This window comes from Cygnus olor, chromosome 20 (assembly GCF_009769625.2).
Source record: "Cygnus olor isolate bCygOlo1 chromosome 20, bCygOlo1.pri.v2, whole genome shotgun sequence".
NCBI lineage: Eukaryota > Metazoa > Chordata > Aves > Anseriformes > Anatidae > Cygnus > Cygnus olor.
The window spans coordinates 7577244-7597016 of record NC_049188.1 but is presented as its reverse complement, the minus strand read 5'-3'; the positions used below and the strand labels follow the sequence as shown (position 1 = coordinate 7597016).

Here is a 19773-nt window from a genome sequence, read left to right as displayed (position 1 = left end):
GGAAACTCTCAGAGCTCCAATTCCAGATCCAACACATCTTTCTTCCCTTTACACCTCTGGAAAATAGGCTTTGCAGTGTGACTTCAAGATCAGCCCAACTAGGTTAGTTTAGATCAAGGAGAAGATTGAAATCTACAGTTAAGGGCCCCTTAGGGAGATCATCCTGCCAGCAACCTTCTCTTTTATGTAAAGGTAATGTTTTAGTAGACTGTAACAGCATGCTTTTCAACAGCTTCTGACCTTAAAAAGAAAAAAGGGACCAAGACAGTTTAAAAGGAAAAGGATAGAGATGGAGAGAGGGAAGAGCACCGGGCAGGTCTGACGGTCCAGCCAGTAGAGGGCACTGGAATTTAAGAGGAAAAGAGGAAAGTTGTTGCAAATGAACTTCATCACTTCATTTGAAGTGGTAAAACCATCAACTTAAATTGTTATTTGATCCTACATGTCCAGCCCTAAACTGAGGCATAAACAAGATACAGTGAAAAGCATTAAAAAAAAAAAAAAAAGAGTGGGTTACTTCAGGATCTCTAACGAGGCACTTTTCAGGGTGTTGCATGCTGTCAGGAAGATTTCGTACTTCAATAATTCCTCTTAAACAACGAATTAACCTTTTACATCATTTTCAGTTAACGAAGTGGAGTAATTTGAAGCATCCTATTGAAACAATCACAGCTGTTCCTCAAGGGTTAAAAACTTACAGACGACTTTTAAAATTAACACAAAAAAAAATATCGGAGAGAAGTCAACAACGCTTTTTTTTGAAGCGTACCTATCCACACGTGTGCTCGGCTCTGCGAAACGCTGGCTCTAGTGCAGAAGACACTAAAACTGGCTAAATAAAATGAAACACAAGCAAGGCGGGTAGGAGAATTTTCATCTTGGCGGCCCCTTGTTCGCCAAGGGTAAAAGGCGGAGAGAAATTTCTCACCCCGCTACCAAGCAGATCGAGCACAGCAGAGCTGAGGTTTCTGTGCGACCTGACGTGAGCTCAGTGTGCGTTTTGTGACAGAAAGACCAAGTCTGTACCTTCTCCAAGCACTCCTGACAAACGGGTCCTGAAGGAAAACCGCCTCCTTCCACCTGAGGAAGCAAAAGGCGCAGCTGACAGGCGATGCCCGCTCCCCTGAGCTCCCACCTGAGCACCACGGACGATGGAAGCGCTCCGGGATCCCTGCCCAGGGCCCCCCACAGGCCGCCCCCCGGGGCTCCCCCCCTCCCGGGCCCCTCCGGGACCCGCAGCCCCCGGGGGGGGGCCGGGCCCTGCCACCCCCACACGGCGCCGCGGGGGCTTCCCCGGCACCTCGGAGCCTCCCCCCGGGCTCCTCACCCCTCAGGGGGGCCGGAGAGCCCCGGCCCGGCCCCTCGCAGCCCCCCCGGTCCCCTCGCAGCCCCCCCAGGCCCCGCAGCCCCCCCCCCCCCGGCTCCCACCTGCCGCCGGCCCCGCTCCGCTGCCGAGGATGCTCCGGAGCCTTCGCCTCAGCTGCACCGGCCCCAATCGCCGCCAGGGGGCGGCCGCGAGGCACGCTGGGAAACGTAGTCCTTCCCCCTCCCGCTGTCCTTCAGGGAGCCTCACGGAGCATGACGGGAAGTGTAGTTCTCTGTGCCCGCACGGGGCGCGCTGGGATGCGGAGTCGCAGCACCGCGGAACTACAACTCCCGTCACCCCCTCTGTGTTACGGGAGCGGAGTGGCGGCCGCCTGAGGGGGCTCCGCGGTGATGGCGGCTGCCCCGTCCCCTTCGTCGCCGGGCGGCCCGGAGCCGGAGCCGCCGGCGGTGCGGTACAGCGAGCTGCTGCAGCACCTGGTGGGCGAGCGGCGCCGGCCCCGAACCTGGGACCCCGCCGCCCTGGGAGGCATCCCCAGCCCGGCCAAGAGCGAGGAGCAGAAGATGGTGGAGCGGGCCATGGAGAGCTGCGCCTTCAAGGCGGCGCTGGCCTGCGTGGGGGGTGCGCGGGAGGCTATGACGGGATGTGGGGGGCCTGTGAGGGGCTGTGAGGGATGGGGGGGATGTGGGGACGGGGGCTGGCATCGGGGAGAGGTGAAGGAGCCGCCAGGGGACGAGCCCCAGGGCACGGGGCGGGTGGGCAGGAGGAGGGGCCGCCGAGCTGTGTCCCCCTGGGTTTTCCTCAGCCCTCAGAGCACCCCCGGCCTGTCACAGGGCCCAGGAAGGGATCTCCGTCCGCTTTCCCTTCTGCACAAGGAAGAGGTGGTCGTGGTGCTTCTCCGCACAGCACAGGCCTGCAGCGGGGAAGGTGTCAATGTCAGTGCCCGCAGCATCACGCTACGGGCCCTTCGTATCACTCTAACCCAGCAGAGGTTCATTTTGTACCTTTCCTCTTCCGCAGGATTTGTTCTTGGAGGAGCGTTTGGTGTCTTCACAGCTGGCATCGACACCAACGTTGGGTTTGATCCCAAGGATCCCTATCGCACGCCAACTGCGAAGGAGGTGCTGAAGGACATGGGGCAGAGAGGCATATCCTATGCGAAGAACTTCGCCATCGTTGGCGCTATGTTCTCCTGCACTGAGTGTGTGGTAGAATCGGTGAGTAAGGACTCCGTAAGCATTATGAAATATTTTTATTATATACTCGGTAATCTCCTTTAATGGATTCGGATAAGTATGCGTATCCCCCTTGTAATGGGGTGAGGGACTAGGCTACTTTATTTTTGCTTCTTAAGTCATTGAAGCTTTTCAGCTTTGAGACCTGCCTTCAGAACTGTAGTTCTCTGATGGAATAAGCAGAACTGCACACAACAGTGAAGTCCTTTCCAGTTCAAGTCCCAACTTTTGGCGAGTATGGGCATTGTTTTTTGAAACCCTAGCTACGAGTAATCTGTTCTTACTTTAAAACATCAAACTGAAAGTTGCAAACTTGCAACGTGGTCATTTGAGCCTGTAAAAATTGCATATGCAGACAGGGATCCTTTGATCAAAGTTCTTAAGCAACAGGCTTATTTCCATCTTGAGCCTACAGGAAGAAATGACCTCGTGCAGCTCAGCGGTAAATCTATCATCCATTTTCTTAAATAGGAAAATGAGCCTGTTAGGAATTTCAGTACTGTCTTTTAATTGAAAGACAATTATTTCTTAAATCACGTAGAAGAAAAGTGTATCTGCTTGCACAATAAAGCAGAACAAACAGATCTCTGCACTGGTGAAAAACTGGTGTGCTTTGGCTATGGAAATTGTATATCATTGTCAGCAGGGTGCTGTGGCTCTCCAGGTTGCACGGCCAGGCTCAGTGCTGCACTCAGGTGCCTGTAGCACCTTTAAAATCTCTGAGCTGGTGCCAGTGCACAGTGCTGCCTTCTGGGGGCTGTATCGGCTCACCTGAGAGTCTTTGTTGCAGCTCTGCATTGCACCATATGGATTTGTCTTACCTCTCCTGGTGACCTGCACCTTCCCCTCCTCCTGGCCCTGCAAGGCTTATGTTTTAAAGTGCAGGGGGCCATCTGCTGAGAACAGAGGGAAAAACATCCTCATCTGAGACAGGGCTGGAAGGTCATTCAATCTGTCTTGGTATTAGTACAGGCACTGAGTTTTTATCTCGTATTTATTTGTTGACTCTGCTTTTTAATTCCTCAGTATCGTGGAAAGTCAGACTGGAAGAACAGCGTTATTAGTGGCTGCATCACAGGAGGAGCGATCGGCTTCAGAGGTTGGTGGTGCCTGCTATGAGCTATTTCTGTGATAAGGCTGTAATTCGGTTAGGTAGCAAGCAGTATTTTTAAGGCAACACACACTACAGATCTCTTTGCATGGGGTTATGGTTATGTCAGCATCAGACCGTGCTCCAAACTGACAGAACTGCCATCTCTCTCGCTTTCCTGTCAGCTTGAAAGATATGTGTGGGTAGGGAAGGCTGTTGTACAGGACAGCGAGATTGGAGAAAAATGAACAGAAGTGACTTGAAAGAAAATCAGGAAACGGTGCTTGCTATCCACATGCTTCTGTGGTGTCATCGGGAGGGATCCAAAAATACGTGCAGAACAACTTAGTGAAGTTACAGCTCTTGTGTTAACAGAGCTGTGCTTATATATACTATTTCACTGGCAGGAACTCTGTTAACTTGCATAGCGTGTACAATGCTTCCCTCCTTTCTCCTGTATCAAATCAAACAGGCAGTTCTATTTATTGCTCCTGTACAGGAGCAGGAGCGCGGGGATTTTAGGCCAGCAGGCACTCGTGGGGACTTTTTGGGGGAAGCCTTGAATGCTAAGAACACCCAAGGAGGAAGAGCTGCGCTGCTTATCAGAAATATCAAACTTCTCTCACCTATCCTTAGGAAAACAAAAGCAAAATAACAAAACCAACAAAAAAGCTAACAGTTCACAGATCATAAAAGAAGCAAGAGTGTTCTTAAAAGAGCTTTTAATTGAGCCTGTTAAGTTGTGTCTGTCCTGGGCCTAATCCTCTTAGAGCTTTCCAAGTAGCAGCTGCTTTTCCTATCCATCTCTTGTCCAACAGCAAAGTCACCTGCAGTGCTCAGATCAGAGCACACTGAAATCATTAGTGGCCAGTGGTGTTTTCTCTCCTAACCCTTGTAGGGAAACTTAGGACCACAGCACACAGTCACTGTGTCATGCTAGTCCAGATGTGGGATTTTAAGACCAGTGTGTGCCAAGTTCCCCCGTTCCATCACCTCGAGCAGTGTTCCCTGGTAGAGGACCGCCAGGTTCCTGCAGGTGTAAGCTTTCCAAGCGCGTACTGCATAGGCTAGTTACTGGGAGGAAAAATTTCTTTCCTATTTTGTCTCATTCTTTCCCATCCTTTTACGTTGCAGCTGGTTTGAAGGCAGGCGTTATCGGCTGTGGAGGATTCGCCGCTTTCTCTGCAGCAATTGATTACTACCTACGGTAACAGTGGGATCCCTTGGGAGCAAGTCTTCCTTGTGTTCCAGTGCTGCTGCGAAGAGCCTGCATCACAGCAGAAGAACCGTCGAGCTTACCTTTCCACTGCTTTGGAGTCCTGATCAGTGCAAGCTGGATGGTGCTGGCTGCTTCTCCTGAATGACTAACAATAATCTGGCGCTGAGCCTTGGCATGCTGCTTCAGGCAGACTTGCAGGAATATGCAAGGATGGAGCCAGGCGCAGTGAGCAGTATCACCAGGACGGATCAGCTGACTGTCAGTTTCCAGGAAACAAGCCTGGACTCTGAGCTTTCTGGATCCTTTGGGTCTGATTTTGATTAAGTCTGTTGCTAGCATCAAAAGAGGCAGGAGGACAATTTCGTAAAGAAATGCAGTGGTTTAGATGACCGTGTATTTGAACGTGCTGCAAGTGTTTAGCAGTTACCAGTTTGCAGCTTGCTGTTCTGTTGGGGAGAGGTAAGATCCTGTGGAGAAATAGTTTGTTCCAGGCTTTTCTTAAAATACCAACTGAAGACAAACCACCATCTGTACAACTTGTCTTATTTCAAGTACAGAATGAGAGCCAGATTTCTTTACCATTTCTTAAAGGGAAAAGCAAAAAGGAATCCTTAGCCTTAGAAGTGTGTGGTTACTGGCAGATGAACAAAACAGTTTAAGGGTAAAAAAGAGGTTGTTGCAGATGTATAATTCTCTGTAGCCACTTGGCTAGCCTGATTTAACCTCAGCATGGGAGTACTTGCTACTGCTTTAACTGCCACAGGCTCACACCATCGGTTCCAGCAGTTTGATGGCTGGACTTTAAAGCAGAGTTGTGAGTGTGTAACCACCGTTAGACAGCTAACTAGACATTCATTTAGCACACTGTTTCCCCTCATGTTCCTGCACCACCCTCTGAGCACCCCAGTGTTAAACTGGGGGAAAGTGAAACATCACTTCTGCAGAGCATTGGTACTGAAGTCAGGACACCTGCTCACGAACCTGGGGAGCTGCTCCCTTTTGGATTTGCTTTCTTACTAGCTGTCTTGCTTTTCTAGCCACAGGCTGTTCTTGGACCATGGAGGATAACTTTTATACTCAAAATAGTTTAGACTGGGTTTTAACTGCCGTTGAGCTACTGTGCAAGGGGGAATATATTCATAGTCATAGAATGGTTTGGGTTGGAAGGGACCTTAAAGATCATAAAATTCCAAAGCCCCTGCCATGGATATTGACATCTTCTGCTAGACCAGATTGCTCAAAGCCCCATCTAGCTTTGCCTTAAACACTTTCCAGGGATGAGGCTAAACACTTCCAGGGATGGGGCATCTGCAGCTTCTCTGGGCAGCCTGTTCCAGTGCCTCACAGCAGTATCTCAAGTTCAGCGCAAAACATCTTCTGGGCGTTTTCTCACCTACTTCCCCTCCTTTGCATTCACGGTTTGATATCCCAGAACACTGACAGCACTTGCTTACCTGGGAGAGCAACACCAGCAGGGTAGTTTAGCTGATAAGGTGGTCGGTTTGGAGATGTTTTGTCTCCCATGACCGCACGGAAAGAAGCAGGGCGACAGCTCCATGTGATCCATCAGATGAGGTTTCCAGATCGCCTCATCTATCTCCCTTGCTGTGCCTGTTCAGTGTCCTCAGGCCAGAAGCTCTGCAAGTCAGCTGAATTTGAAGCTTGAGTAATTCTGGGCTGATTAAACAAGCTGGCTCCAGACAGTCCAGGTTTTTTTCCTCCAGAATGTACTGAAATGCAAGGATGTAGCCCAAACCATAAGATGTCTCTTAAGAGATTGCCTGGCACAACGCCCGTGCTTATACCACTGGCTTGAAACACAACTAGCAAGATTTCCACGGCTGAAAGAGAAGAAATTGCAAAGCCAAGGTGATCAGTTGGTGCAAACAGCAATACCACAGGGCTCCTTTTGTGCAAACGTTGGGGCTTTGCATTTTTATTAACATTTTTTTTCTTCACATGGTTTACAGCCAGTTAAAGTTTATAATCTACAGAAAATTGAAACAGAACACAAACAAAAATATATCCTTAACAACTTCTGAAAGTCAAATATTAATTAACAGTTCTATTCTACCTGTAGCTGCAGAAGTCCACCCCCCCGCCTTTCCTTCCTGCAGGAGCAAACAAAAGCCCGTCACGGGGATTTTGGCCGCAGCCTGTTGTGCCGGGGCTGCGCGGCGCGGGCCTCCAGCCACCGTCACGCGGGGGGGATTTTGGCTGTACAGAGTCTCCATCTGGAATGACACTATGGTGGACAGAGACTTGGACACATGTAACAACTCAGACACACACAGGGATCCGTTGTGCAGTCAGATCTTAACGCTCGGCCTCCTTACTGGGTCCAGGGCCAAGACAGACGCCTGGTTCTTTTCTGCGCTGCTGTTTCCCTTCTGTTTAGCTGGTAGTTGAGAGGAGCAGGGTCTGGAGTGTGAGCCCTTTAGAGGGGGACTGAAAGGCTTCCCCTCTGGTTGTTGCTTTGCTGGTGGGGGGGCTGGCAGGTGCTGCCTTCCCCGAGGATGTGGGCTTAGGACATACCTGGAGCATCGGCCAGGCTTTACCTGGACCAGTCTGCTGGCCGGGTGGGTAAAGGCGACGCCGCCGGCAGCAGGGATACGCTTGGTCACTTCTCATCATCTCCCTTTGGCACAGGAGCGCACAGGGCCAACGCAATCGAGGAGGGGGCTTTTCCCACGAGAACACAGACTCGGCTCACAGAGCGAAAGGTTTTGTGTCCCAGCAGGTACCAGCAGCTCCCTGTCAGCGTGGGAGGGCAGGGGACGGAGCCAGGCGCTGGGGCAGCTGGGGCACAGCCTCGAGCACGTGCGGGCACCCTGCCACGGGACATGGCGCGGCCGCCCCGGCCGTCAGCCTGGGGTCAAGAGCTGGAGCCATTAAACCACTTAGCGAGAGCACTTCTGCCTCCGGTAGCGAGGGCCAGGCCAAACAGAGCCCACCAGGGCTTTCCTCCCCCATCCCTGAGCCAAGGAGGGAAACAAAACCTCCCCGTTCTCGTGCCTGCAGCAGGAGCGCCGCTGCCCCGGGCAGCTCTGCCGTGGGGCACCGCACGTGGCGTGCCCAGGAGTCAGCAACTGGGTGGCAGTGCTTGGCTAGAAGGGGCACACGGGGAGCTAAGGCAGGGACACGGATGTACAGACACAGCAGGGCAATACTCCAGTCTCTTGCTTGGCAAGAACAAGGCCGAGACCCTGTTGGGGAAATGGGAGCTGACCCCCCCAGCCCACGGCTCTGCGGTCAGCCCGTCGTAGCGCCTCGTCCCAGCCCTGCTTTAGTGGGTTACCCCATAACACTACTCGGCGATGCCAAACAGCGAGGGAAGCGACCGCCCTGCTGCACCCACACAGGCAAAGCGCGGGGTAAGAGCGACCGAGGGAGGGGACTGGCCTGAAAGCGCCCGGCAGCGACGCGGCGAGGAGGCAGCGGCACCTTGCTCCCGGGCTCTCGCGGGGCAGAGCAGGATCCAGGCAGCGAGGCAAAGCAGGGCTGGTCACGGCCATCAGGGAGGGAGGCCCACGAGCTCCCAGCCTCCCAGCGAGGCTGTGCCAAGCGTGTAGGCGTGGGGCAGCGGCCGGGCACCCGTGGGATGCTGCAGGCTTCGAGCAGAGCGAGGCGAGGGGTGCCGGGTGGGAAGGAGTCCAGGAGAAAACGAGCCGAAGGGGAAGCCTGTGTCCACAGCCCTTGTCAGTCACTACCTCTTCGGTTGAACAAATATACAGAAAACAATTCTTGAACACGAGAAGGGACATAAGACACGACTACTTTACAGAGCGGCACGGCGCCTGGGGCGGGACCGAGCCGTCAGTATGCGATTGTACAGGAGCTGCAGGCAGCACCGTCCTGGGGCCAGGCCGATCTCCCTGGGGGCCTTGATCCGGTCCATGGCCCCCAGCAGGGAGCTGGGAGTGTTTGCAGCTGGTGCCTCCTCCCTGCAGGCTACACGTCCGTGGAGAAGTAAAGTGTGTTGCGCTTCAGCTCAGTGAAGGAGATGGGAGGATGCTGCAGGTAGTAGAGGAGGACCTGGACCTGTGGCAGGCAAATTAGGGGTGTTAGGGCCAGACGGGGGGAGCTGCCAGGTGCCAGCTTGCCCCGTGCAGCCACCTCCAGCGAGGAGGGACAAGTCCGCCCGGACAGGCCGGTGAAACCCTCCAGGTGCCAACATGGGCCGGGTCCCAGCACCACCAGCCTGGCTCTCACCTGGGCCATCACGTCGTGGGACCAGATGTCGGAGGCCAGGGTGAGGTGTCCTTTGCTCTCCCCCTCCGAGGGTCTCAGCAGTGTTGGCCCGAAGACTGTGGCCAGGTTGTGGAGGGACATTTTGTTGATGGGCTCCTTTTCCGCTACCCTGGGGGATAAGAGGAAAGCCACGAGCATGAGATCCCAGCGCCTCCACCCAGAGCAGCGCAGCCACCGGGTGCCATGGGAGGGAAAAACACTGACCTCCCCCTGCCACCCTCCAGCCCTGGCAGGATAGCTCCGGCTGCAGCAGCCCCTTGTGGCCCCGGCAGACCCAGGGGCAGGGCAGGGAGCTCTGCCCCCTTCATGGCCTCTGCAGGAGCCGCCGGGCCTGGCTGGGAGCCCTGGGAGTGATGTGGCAGCGACCGAGCCCTGGCTTGCTCGAGAGCTGCAGAGCCTCCGCCCTGCCCCAGCCCCTGCAGGGTACGGAGGGCTCTGCACCAGCCCCCTGACCCCGTGGGACCCCCAAGCAGCCCCCACCAAGGGAGCAGGGCCACAACATCACCGTGTTAGCAGGCGGCCGCACTCCCCGGCTAAGCCCCAGCCAGGGGAGCAGATGTGGGAACTGGCTGTGCCCAGTTCTCAGGGTGGAAATGGATTTTCCTTCCCCACCCCCGGCAGCAATCACTTTTTCTGTTTGCTTGTAGCCAAAGCAGAGAAAAACGCGTCACGATGCGAGTAACACGAGCCGCCAGCCCCGTTCCCAACCTCGTGGCACGCTCTGGCCGAGCCCTGCGTGCCGCACCGCGGTCCTGCCACCAGCCCTGCACCCACTGCGGATTTTGGGGTCCCTGCGCTGCCCTTCCCCAGGCTCGGCCAGGCTCTCCCAGCTGCAGATGGAGCCAGGAGCAGCTGAAATGGAGCGGGCACAGGAGCTACAGCTGCTGCCATGATGGGGAGCTGCACGGTGCTGCTCTCACTGCAGGACAAGCTGCACAAGGCGCTGAACGCAGCTTTGGGACATTTCTGCAGAGCTGAACACCCCCAGGGCTCGTCCGCCTGCCGCAGACAAGTTGCAGGGATCAGAGCAATGTGCTGGGCACGGGCTGCTCCTGCACCGGTGCGGAGGACGCAGTGCTCAGTTTTCCTGCTAAAAGGGCACCGCACGGTCCCAAATTGATTCCCCGCCCCGTGCTGAGGCCAGCTGGTCCCCACAGGGAGCTCATCCAAGCAGCTGCACGCAGGCTAAGGCAGCCAAGAGTTGCCTCGTGCCAAAGGATGCGTGCTCCCTGCAGAGCGGAGCTGTGCAAAGGGCCCCGTGCTCTACAGGGTCCCCGCTGCCACCACCACCAGTGACCCCGGGCCTCCAGGGGCTGCTCTCTGTCACAGTACAGCTCCAGGATCCCACAGACCCCCCCAGTGAATGCACCGCAGCCCAGGGACGCAGAGTTGTGCTCACTCCTGGGGCTGCACCCTCCAGAGGGGCCGGGAGAAGGGAAAGGCCACTGCAAGCTGCCCAAATCCCAAATCCTGCCCTGCTCTCCACCAGCACAGCATCACCTGGATAGGGACCAGCCACAGCCATGGGGTGTGAGGGCACCCCCAGCGGCTCCCCCCGTGCTCAAGGCCCACCCCCAGGCAAAGCAGCGAGACAGATGCTGCCCCCCTGCCCTGCCCTGCCCTGCCCGGCCATTACCTTTTCAAGTGCTCCAGCAGGAAGAGGAAAGTGATGAGGTTGGGGTCAGGCAGCGAGCGGAGAAGGTGCATCATGCAGTTCTCCTTGGCAGCAGGATCCGAGAGGGCTGGAGGTGAGGAGAGAAAGGGCTCAGGGCAAGGACCAAGCCCTGCGTGAGCGGGGCAGCAAGGAGGAAGGTGCTGGCAGCATGGCCAGACCCCTTAACGGTCCCCGGGCCCTTACCGATGCCCTCCATGAAGGCGGGGTACAGTCTGTCAGTGAGGAGGGGCTCGGGCAGCTCTCGGAAATACAGCTTGAGCGTGCCGGCGATGGCGTTGATGTCCATGTCGCTCAGCATCACCAGGATGTCCTTGTTATCTGTCCAGAGAGCAGCCCCGTGTGACACCTCCTGTTCGCAAACACCCCAAACAGCACAGTCCCCAGCCCCATTGCACCACCAAGGGCCCCTCTGGACGTGGTAGCCCCAGGAAGGAGATCTGGGGACCCTTGTGAGCATTAATCCAGCTCCTGACCCTCCTGCTGCCATCGGGAGTGGGCAGTTTGGCCATGGCAGTGTTGGGCAGCAGGCCGCGGAACAATTTGCAAATCCATCTGCAACCTTGCCCTGACTCAGTGTCTCCCTGGGAGCCGGCCAGGTGTGGAGGCAGATCAGAGCCATCGGCACACAAACACCACCGAAAATAGGTCAGGGCAGAGCGGGGCTGTGGGGCTCCCTTGCGGGGGCTCAGGGCCGGGGCTGCCCGTGCCCCACGCACGGCAGAGCAGCAATTCCTGCGGCACCAGCTCCGAGCTTTTACCTCCTCGTCCCCAGCCCCTTCAGCACCCACCCGTGCACCTCGCACGTGGCGCAGTGCGGTGGGCAGCCCCCGGGCTTGCAGCACTAGGGGGGTGCTCGGTGCCCGCGGAGGGGACAGGCGGCCGTCACTCACTCGCATCGAAGACTGCCTTCAAGGCCTGGATGTCCGTGGCGACGCCGGAGATCCTGTAGATGCCGACCTCCTCGATGCCCCTCTTCTCCACCTCCTCGATGCACTGGCGCACGATGTAAGGCACCTTGGAGCGCTCGCGCCTGGCTCGGAAAGCAGAGGTGTCAGCGGCGATTTTCGGGGCCCCACCAGCCCCGAGATGGGGCAGGATCCACGTGCAGGGTGGGAGGGATGGGGGCAGGTCCCCCGCGTCCCCAAACCCCACGGCCCGCAGGGACAGGGAGGGAGCAGCCACCCCCAGCCCCACACGCACTTGGTGACGACGCTGATTTTGACTCCGAAGACACCGGTCTGCTTTTTGGACGGCGTCCTCTTCAGGCTCATGTCTCTGCTCGTGAACTTCATGGAGAACTCCACCTTGATCTGCGGGGACATCCTGGCTGTCACCTCGGCGTCACACAGAGGTACGGCCCCGCAGCGCACCCGAAGCTCGGGTCTACGGCTTGCCCACCCTGCTGCCACCCGAGGAAGGGGCTTTGGGCCCCGCTTACCCCGTTCATCTCAATCACGTCCATGTGCCAGTTCTTGGTCTGCACGGCCTGCGGGTCCAGCTGCGGGGAGAGACAGCACAGCAGGGTTGGACACCAGTGGGGACAGTCTGGGGTCCCTTGGGTTGGGCGCTGGACCTGGTGGGATCGGTCCTCCGAGCCCCTGGCTGAACACACACCCCAGCAGCAAGAAATTTCCAAGAACTGGGACTATTTCTGGAGGCAGATTGATGGAACAGAACTAGGGCAGTGTTTTCCATGCAGAAAAAAACAACATCTCCCAATAGCCAGGGCTATTTATAACCCCTGGGAATGACAGGCTCTGCTATTTCTGGCTTTCGGGCTAGCAGGGGACTCGGTGACGCTTCCCCAGGGCCACAGCGAGGTTCTGGTGTTCCCAAGGCCCCAACACTCACGGCAGCGAGGTGGCACAGAGCCGTCCCCAATCCTCAGTGACACAGGACCGGGGCAGAGAGGACAGCAGTGACCCCAGTCCCAAGAGGGGATGGCAGTCGGGGGCCTCAGCCCCAGGGATAGGACGATGAGGACGCGGCACTGGGACGAGGAAGGCTGGCACCAGCTCACCTTACTGGGGGGCTGCGGGGGTCTGCTCCCACCCGAGGGCATGGGGGCTCTGCCACAGCAGCCAGCCCTCGCTCCAGCTGCCTTCTGGGGCTTTTTGGTCCCCAGCTGGTGCCATCGATCCGGCCCCATCGATCTTCGTAATGCACGGGGCAGCGCCTGGCACTAATGTCCCCTCGGGGAAGGGGACGGGATGCGGAGCTGGCGGGGGTCCTGGGGCTGCGAGTGCGCAGCTGCCAGGCGAGGCTCGTGCCACGTGCACGGGGTCACTGCTCAAGGACGCGGGGGTTTCCTTTAGCAGCTGCTGGCTTGGGGGATGCTCCGGGTGAGCACAGAGATGTCCAGAGCTGCCGCTCCGGCCATGGAGCTGCCATTCCCCTGCCCCAGCTTCTGGCCACTCATGAAGCCACCACATATCATGCTGGGGTCCCTCACGTCCCCTCCTGCACACCGAGACCCAAATTGCCCTGGCTCCCAGCACCGCGGCATCGCCTGAGCTCAGCCTCAGGCAGCAGGAAGAGGGGATGTGGAGCTCAGCCAGGGGACGTCTGCTGAGGACAAACGAGGCCCACGATTGTCCCAAGCACCACCTGGGCTGGCTGAGCCGAGACGGCCGGACCCTGCCCAGCACCCAGCTGCTGTCCCCAGCGCCATTCCCACGAGGCCGGGCAGCTCCTCCGCCCCCCGCTGCCACGTGAGGTGCTGCGGTTTCCAGCAATGTCTCCTGATGCCGATCCCCTCCCCGGCGCCCCAGCACGGGAGAGCCCGGGTGAGCGCTGTGATGCCTTCACCCCACCAGCCCCGCGGCTGCTGGGGACAGAGCGGGGAGGAGGAGGAGGAGGAGGAGGAGGAAGGCTGCAGCTGCCCCAGGCTCCCAAGGGGCCCCACAGCAGGTTTGGACGCAAGGATCACGAGGCTGCAGCTGGACCCTGGCCAACCCCAGCCCTGCCACTGAAGCCCCTTGTGTCCCCCCACCAGCTCCAGTCCCCCCCCCTGCAGCACCCGCTGCTGGGCACGGGGCATTGCCACTGCGCACCCACCGCAGCCACGGCCATACCCTGTGCAGCAGCAACGGGGCTCTGGCCAGGTCCCAAAGGGCTTTCACCCCTTCTTGTACACGCAGCCATGTCCCCCTCGTGGCACCGATGCGGAAGCTGCCTTGTCACCGCAGCCCCAGCAGCGAGGAGCAAAGCGTCCAGCCCCAGGCAGCGAAGCCGTTCGTTCCTCAGCCAGGTCGGGAGCCGTGGGCCTCCCCCTCCACGGCGCGAGTTTAATTGGAAACACCACACATCTTCCCCAGCCCCGTCCCATGGGTCCCCCGTCTCCGATGGCCCTGGCAGCGCACATCTGGAAGGGCTTTAGCAGGCTCCGAACAAAGCCCTAATAAAAGCCAGGTTGGCTGCCACGAGCACCGCGAACCTCACCCTGAGCACAGCGCGTTCCCCCAGCCGCCTGCCGCACCGTGGCCCCCCAACTTCTGTCACTGCCCCAAATTTGAGCTGGCTCAGCCGGAGTCACCCCAGCTCCCCTGCAGCTGGGGCTGGTCCCCACGGTGCACCGTGCTCTGAGCTGGCCCCGGTGCTCTCCAAGCCCTGCCCGCAGCCCCGGTGCAGCCACTGCCACGTCCCCACGGGACACAGCTCCCACGCGTGGGAGGACGGATGGGAGCATCTGCCCACGGCGCCAGAGGCACCTCCTGCCCACATGGCGCTGGCAAACACCCAGGCTCAGCTACTGCCACTGTCACCATCTCCTCCCCCTGCACCACAGGGAGCTGCCACGCTCCAGCATGGCCCAGGGATGGCCCCGAGCCGGTGGGGAGGATGGCATGGCTGGGGAGGATGGCACCCCCAGCTCCGGGACACAGAGACTCACCTTCAGCCTCTTCTCCCACGTTACCTGAAGGTGTTTCCTTGCACAAGGCCCCTTGTCACACAGGGAGAGGCGGCAGTGGGACAGGCAACAAGCAGTCCTGCAGGGCTGCGTGCGTCCTGGGGGCTCTGGTGGCAGAGGAGCCCTCGTGGTGGCCCTGGGGGCCCCAAGCACCGGGATGCCGCCGGCACATCCCTTCCTCATGCCTCTCACCCATGAGGTCACCCGATGCATCAGCCTGGGTGAAGCCATCCTGAGCAAAGCGGTGACTCAGCCGGCGTGGCTGTCTGCCCCTGTGTCACGCTGGGAGCGGGATCCCAGGGGAGCTGCTACAGTTGGGGTCGCTCCCCACCAGCACGGCCCCCGTGGGCACCCAGCCTGGCCAACAGCAGCGGCCCCAGCAGGCAGGGGATGCTCCGGGTCCCCACGCAGCGACCCCCTGCCCAGGCAGCACACGGTGTCGGGGCCACACTACAGGGACAGAGCAGCACCAGCACCAGCCCAGAGCAAAGCAGAGCCCAAAAAAGCAGCGATTCAGAGCCCCATCCGACAGCGACCCTAAAAGCAGGACGTGCCTGCTGCACGCAGGGACCCAGGCACGGACTTGCTGCAGCCGAGCTCCTGCGCGGGACAGCTCACGGTGACACAGTCCCTGCTCGCCCGTCTGCCCCACGTCCTGGGAAGCAAAAACCTCCTCGGGTTTTGCCCCAGCAACAGCCGCTGGGCAGCTCCCGCCGCAGCCCTGGCGGCCCCTAATCCCCTCTGCGAGAGCGGCGGCTGCACGGAATCGAGGTTAATGCCGCTGCGTCACAGCCAGCCCTGCTGCCACCGAGCCCCCCTCGCTGTTGACAAACTGAACCCGCACGTGTCGGGGCAGCTCCTGCCTTTCATCGCTCCGAGCCAGCACGGGAGGGAAGCCCCCGGTGCCCCCGAGTCCCCCAGGACAGCCTGCGATGGTGCCGTGTCCTCCCGTCACCCCTTTGAGCACCCCTGCCCCTCATCCTCCCCGCAAAACAGGCAGCACCTACTGCTTGGGGCAGGGGGGGCAGCACCCAAGGGTGCACTGTCCCCTCCTGCTGCCCCAGCACCCCAGCTGCACCCCGTGCAACACAACCAGCCTGGCACAAAGCAGCTCGGCATCCCCCGGGGAAGAAGGGGAAGAGGAAAACAAGCGCTGAGCAGGCTGCTAAGTATTCATAAAGCTCCCGAAGCACCCAAACGGCACACGCAGAACCCCCCCCAGCCCTCTCCCCAAAGCAAGGGGGTACCGTGGCACACCCGTACCCGAGCCCCCCCTCCTGAACAAAGCCACCGGGTACGGAGAAGCCAACTGGATGCACCCCACCACCTCCACGTCCCCCCGAGCCCCCCAGGCACCTTCTGCCTCAGCAGCTTGCTGCGCACCCGGCCCCAGAGGCGGGCGCCCGTGGTGGAGGGCCGCTTGCCCTCGGGCTCCTCCGGGCCAGGCTCCAGGCGCTCGCCCCCAGGACTGGGGCTGCCGTCGGGCTGCACCAGCACGTCCGTCATCATCGCCACCGCTTCGGCTCCCGGGATGCCAGAGGAGAGGCTGGGGGACCCCAGGGTGGCCGGGGGGGGCTTGGTTAGCAGAACGCCGGCATCCCCGCTGCTGCTTGGGCACGGAGGTCAGCGGTGGCCGGGGACAGCCCGGCTCAGGCGGCGGGCAGGCGAGCAGGCTGGGCTCATCTTCCAGGGTGTGAGCCAGGCTGGCGAGAGGCAGCTCGACAGCCCCAAAGCCTCCCTCCCACTGCGAGGAAGTGACTCAAAGCAGCCCCCCCGGCGTCCCCCACGCGTTAACTCCCGCCCTGCCGCCCGCTGCGCCGCTCGGGAGGGCTGCGCAGCCCCGCACACGGGGCCGGGGAGGCACCGCCGGAGCATCCCCGTGCCCCCCTCAGCAGCCAGGCTGGGCACAGCAAGGGGCTGGCGCTTTTGGGGTGTCCCGCCACGGTCTGGGGAGCAGGGGCCCCCCTACACCTCACCAGCCTGCCCTGGTCCTCGTCACCTCCACTGGCAGTGGGGTGAGGTGGGGACAGCGTGGGGCAGAGGGAGGTGGGGGTGCCCTGGAGCATCACCACGGCTCCTCCCGACACACACGGACAGGGCAAGGAGCCAACAGTGGGAACTGCACAGCACCCTGCCTCCGCGGGGCTCAGCACCAGGCAGGATCCAGCCCCCAGGCCTGCATAGGGCACCCTGTGGGTCCCTGCAGGTCCAGGACAGCCCCGACACCACAAATCTCCCCCTTTTCGGAGCCTTTGCCAACCCTGTGCAAAGGGGGACTGGCCGGGGAGCGATTCCCTGCGGGGATGGCAGGCAGCGTGCCCATGACAACACAGCCTCCGCTTCCACAGCCGCGTCTCCTCCCCCTGCACCAAAACGGGGCTGCACGGCCAGGAGGGGCTGCTCTGCCCTGCCCCATCACCCCTGGCTCCGAGACCCCCCCTCCCCATACACCCGCTGCCCGTCCCCTTGCCCACCCCAGGGCACCAGGGCCAGATGCAGGCTCTCCACTCTGCAGCAGGGCACGAGCACTCGCAGGCTGCCCTGCACAACCCCTGCCATCACCCACAGCTGCTGGCAGCCCCCGGGGACAAGGACGGGCTCGGAGCTGGGCTTCCCACCCACAAAGCCACCAGGAGATGGCAGGGCCCCATAGCAAGGGGCTCCCTCCGCCAGCCACGGGGATGGGGTACGAGATGGGGGTCCGATGCTCAGCACAATGCAAGACGCCTCGGGGCCTGCTGCCAGGATGCCCGGCCTGCCAGGTTGGAGCTGGGCAGCGGGCACAGCACAGCTGCAGGATTTTGGCCAGCCCGGCAGCTCCCTGCCCATCACAGGCCTTTGCCAAGCTGCAGACCCCAGTGCTCCCAGTGCCTCCCATTCCTCACTGCTAACTGGAACCAGCAGCAGCTCTTGGGGAGCCCAGGGAGCAACAGGGGTAGGGACTATCCAGGGCAGCATCTCTGCCTTAACTCAGGGCACAGCCACAACCCAGTCACCCACGAGTGGCGGTGCCAGTCCTGCCCAAACCTTTGCTGTCCCTTGTCCCTGCCTGCCACCACCCCTATCCTGCTGGGGCCAGCCCTGCCCCGAGCAACGGCGCCAGGTGACAGCAGGACAGCCCCACAGCCCCGCTCCTAATGTCAGGGACACCGCTCCGTCCTCGGGGTAAGCAGCCCCGGGGACCTCCTCTCTCTCCCTTTTTCCTTCCCAGACTTTCGCACGGCAGAGCCAAGCTGTGCTGTCCCTGCCCCGACCCCCCGGTCTCCCGGCGTGACTCATGTTTGTTGACACGGGCTATTTCCAAGCACACAGCTGGGCTGAGCCCCCGCGGGGCACTGAGCCCCTTCCCCGGCCCCCTGCGTACTGCGTGGCCTTGTGCCACCCCTGCCCCACGCCAGGGAGGGCAGCAGACTGGCAATTTTGGGTACAACCAAGCCCAGCCGAGCCCCATCTCCCATCCTGCACCCAACGTGATGCTGCCCCACATCAGCACCTCCTTCCCATCAGCGTTTCCGTGCTCCTTCCTCCTCCCCGGGGACCTGCCCTCAGCTACTTTCCCATGGAGCAGGCAGCCGGGTGCTTTGAAGTGGCCTCAGGCGGGGGGGGACGTGTCCCAGGCATCCCATCACAGCGGGGGGAGGCAGCCAGAGCAGGGGTCCCGCCAGGAAAACGGGTGGGCATGGCCGTCCTGACCCATCCCCGCTGTCCCCTGGCCAAGGGGGGGGTGCTGCGGTGTGCAGGGTCTGGGGGCTGCCGGCCCCCCTCCCACCGCCCTGCTCACCTGGGAGCATCTCGGGGCAGCCCCGGCCTCCATCCCCCTGCCTGGCAACGGCCAATCAGAGGCGGCCGGGCCGTTGCCCTGGCAACCCCCCGTTGCCATAGCGGCGGCGGATGGAGGCGCCGGGGATGCGGATGGTGGCAGAGGGGACAGCGGCGGCCAGCGGGGAGGGAGCGCTGGGCCGGCGGGGGAGATGTGGGGCTGGATGCTCAGAGCCCTCCAGGAGGCGGACAGCAGGCTCGTGGCCCCCTCCTTGGCCAGAGCGAGCCCTCCCCGCAGCCCATGGGGTGAGCTGATCCCAAGGAACGGGGCTGGGTGCATGCCTGGGGGTGGCCGTCATCTTTGCCACCTCCCTGGGATCCCCTCTCACTTTGTCCCACCTCTGCTGAGGCCATCACACCCCAGGATCGTCGCCCACGTGCCTGATGCTCATCCTCCTCGCTGCCTTCAGCCCTGAGCCCAGACCCCTGCGCTCGGCTCCCGGCGTCTCCCAGCACTGCACCCCAGCAGGCTGGCCCCAGGAGGTACGGGTTGGGCAAGAAGATGCCCGAAAGCCCCAGCATGTACCTGGATCTGCCCCTTGCCCATGATCTTGTCCACGATTTCGTTGTTGTCCTTGTTGAGCTTGGTCTTGTCGTAGCATTTCTCGTAGCAGAGGATGCGCAGGGACTGGGAGCCTTCCAGCTCAATCTCGAATTCCTGGGAGCAGACGGAGGGTGGCTCAGCCCCAGCACCCAAAACTGCTCCAAAACCAGGGCTGGAGGGTGGGCACAGTCCCTTCCCCGCATCCTCCAGCCTCCTCTCACCTCGTTCCACTGTGGCTCGGTTGTGTCCCGGAAAACCCTGGTCTTGGCTTTGCTGACGAAGTAGCCGAAGGAGTCCACCTCCAGCGTGCAGTAGAGGTCTGGAGGAGGAGACACCGTTGAGCGCCCCCGTAACGCGTCCCTGTTGAGCTGCTGGGACCCCCGGGGGCTCACGGGGCCACGTGCTGGACCCAGCTCTCGCCCCAGCCCCTCCAAGCGAGGGTGGGCGCTGCACTTACTGGCCGACTGCTTGAAGCCCTTGGCGGAGTGGACGATGACGTGCAGGAACCCGTAGAGCCCGGGGGACTCGTCGTCTGCGAGGCAAGCAGCAGAGGGGTCATTAAGGCTCTGGTTTTGACCCCCAACTGCCCCCTTAGGCAGGATCTTCCATAATGAGCCCCAGCACGGCCCCGAGGTGCCTGCAGTGACACCCCCTTGTCCCCAACCCCCTTGGAGGGCTCCTCCTGAAGGTCTGGAGAAGGACAAGC

The 19773-nt window shown here is 60.3% G+C and overlaps 3 protein-coding genes across 18 annotated transcripts in view; 1 reads left to right on the top strand and 2 right to left on the bottom strand.

The window, feature by feature from the left end:
- Positions 1-1505, bottom strand: part of SPECC1 (sperm antigen with calponin homology and coiled-coil domains 1) — a 97284-nt gene extending 95779 nt beyond the window's left edge. For 2 of the 10 annotated variants that reach the window (XR_005814028.1, XM_040532736.1), the window contains exons 1-3: positions 1429-1503; positions 929-1080; positions 770-832 (exon numbers count right to left, since the gene is read on the bottom strand). The gene's annotated coding sequence lies outside the window, so the exon portion shown is untranslated. Of the gene's footprint in view, positions 1-769; positions 833-928; positions 1081-1428 lie in introns of those variants that run through there. The other 8 variants (XM_040532722.1, XM_040532729.1, XM_040532730.1 and 5 more) reach the window with 7 other exon arrangements.
- Positions 1506-1659: 154 nt separating this feature from the next.
- On the top strand, positions 1660-5393 carry TIMM22 (translocase of inner mitochondrial membrane 22). The gene is made up of 4 exons (XM_040532753.1): positions 1660-1945; positions 2345-2541; positions 3586-3658; positions 4784-5393. The coding sequence occupies exons 1-4, from the start codon at positions 1717-1719 to the stop codon at positions 4858-4860; spliced, it is 576 nt and encodes a 191-aa protein (XP_040388687.1). The 5' UTR covers positions 1660-1716; the 3' UTR covers positions 4861-5393.
- Positions 5394-6775: 1382 nt separating this feature from the next.
- Positions 6776-19773, bottom strand: part of ABR (ABR activator of RhoGEF and GTPase) — a 34889-nt gene continuing 21891 nt past the window's right edge. For 6 of the 7 annotated variants that reach the window (XM_040532745.1, XM_040532746.1, XM_040532748.1 and 3 more), the window contains 10 exons: positions 19525-19599; positions 19289-19386; positions 19050-19181; positions 12233-12292; positions 11995-12104; positions 11685-11824; positions 10978-11112; positions 10756-10861; positions 9081-9228; positions 6776-8909 (listed from right to left, as the gene is read on the bottom strand). In XM_040532745.1, the coding sequence (XP_040388679.1) occupies positions 8820-8909; positions 9081-9228; positions 10756-10861; positions 10978-11112; positions 11685-11824; positions 11995-12104; positions 12233-12292; positions 19050-19181; positions 19289-19386; positions 19525-19599 (1094 nt within the window). In that variant the 3' untranslated portion in view covers positions 6776-8819. Of the gene's footprint in view, positions 8910-9080; positions 9229-10755; positions 10862-10977; positions 11113-11684; positions 11825-11994; positions 12105-12232; positions 12293-16060; positions 16448-19049; positions 19182-19288; positions 19387-19524; positions 19600-19773 lie in introns of those variants that run through there. The other variant, XM_040532752.1, reaches the window with a different exon arrangement.

What these genes read in the sequence shown, in the direction of transcription:
- TIMM22 (XM_040532753.1), top strand. Translation starts at nt 1,717, where the DNA reads ATGGCGGCTGCCCCGTCCCCTTCGTCGCCGGGCGGCCCGGAGCCGGAG. An exon ending in GGCGCTGGCCTGCGTGGGGG is followed by an intron (nt 1,946 to 2,344) that starts GTGCGCGGGAGG and finishes CCTCTTCCGCAG; the next exon opens with GATTTGTTCTTGGAGGAGCG. An exon ending in AGGAGCGATCGGCTTCAGAG is followed by an intron (nt 3,659 to 4,783) that starts GTTGGTGGTGCC and finishes TTTACGTTGCAG; the next exon opens with CTGGTTTGAAGGCAGGCGTT.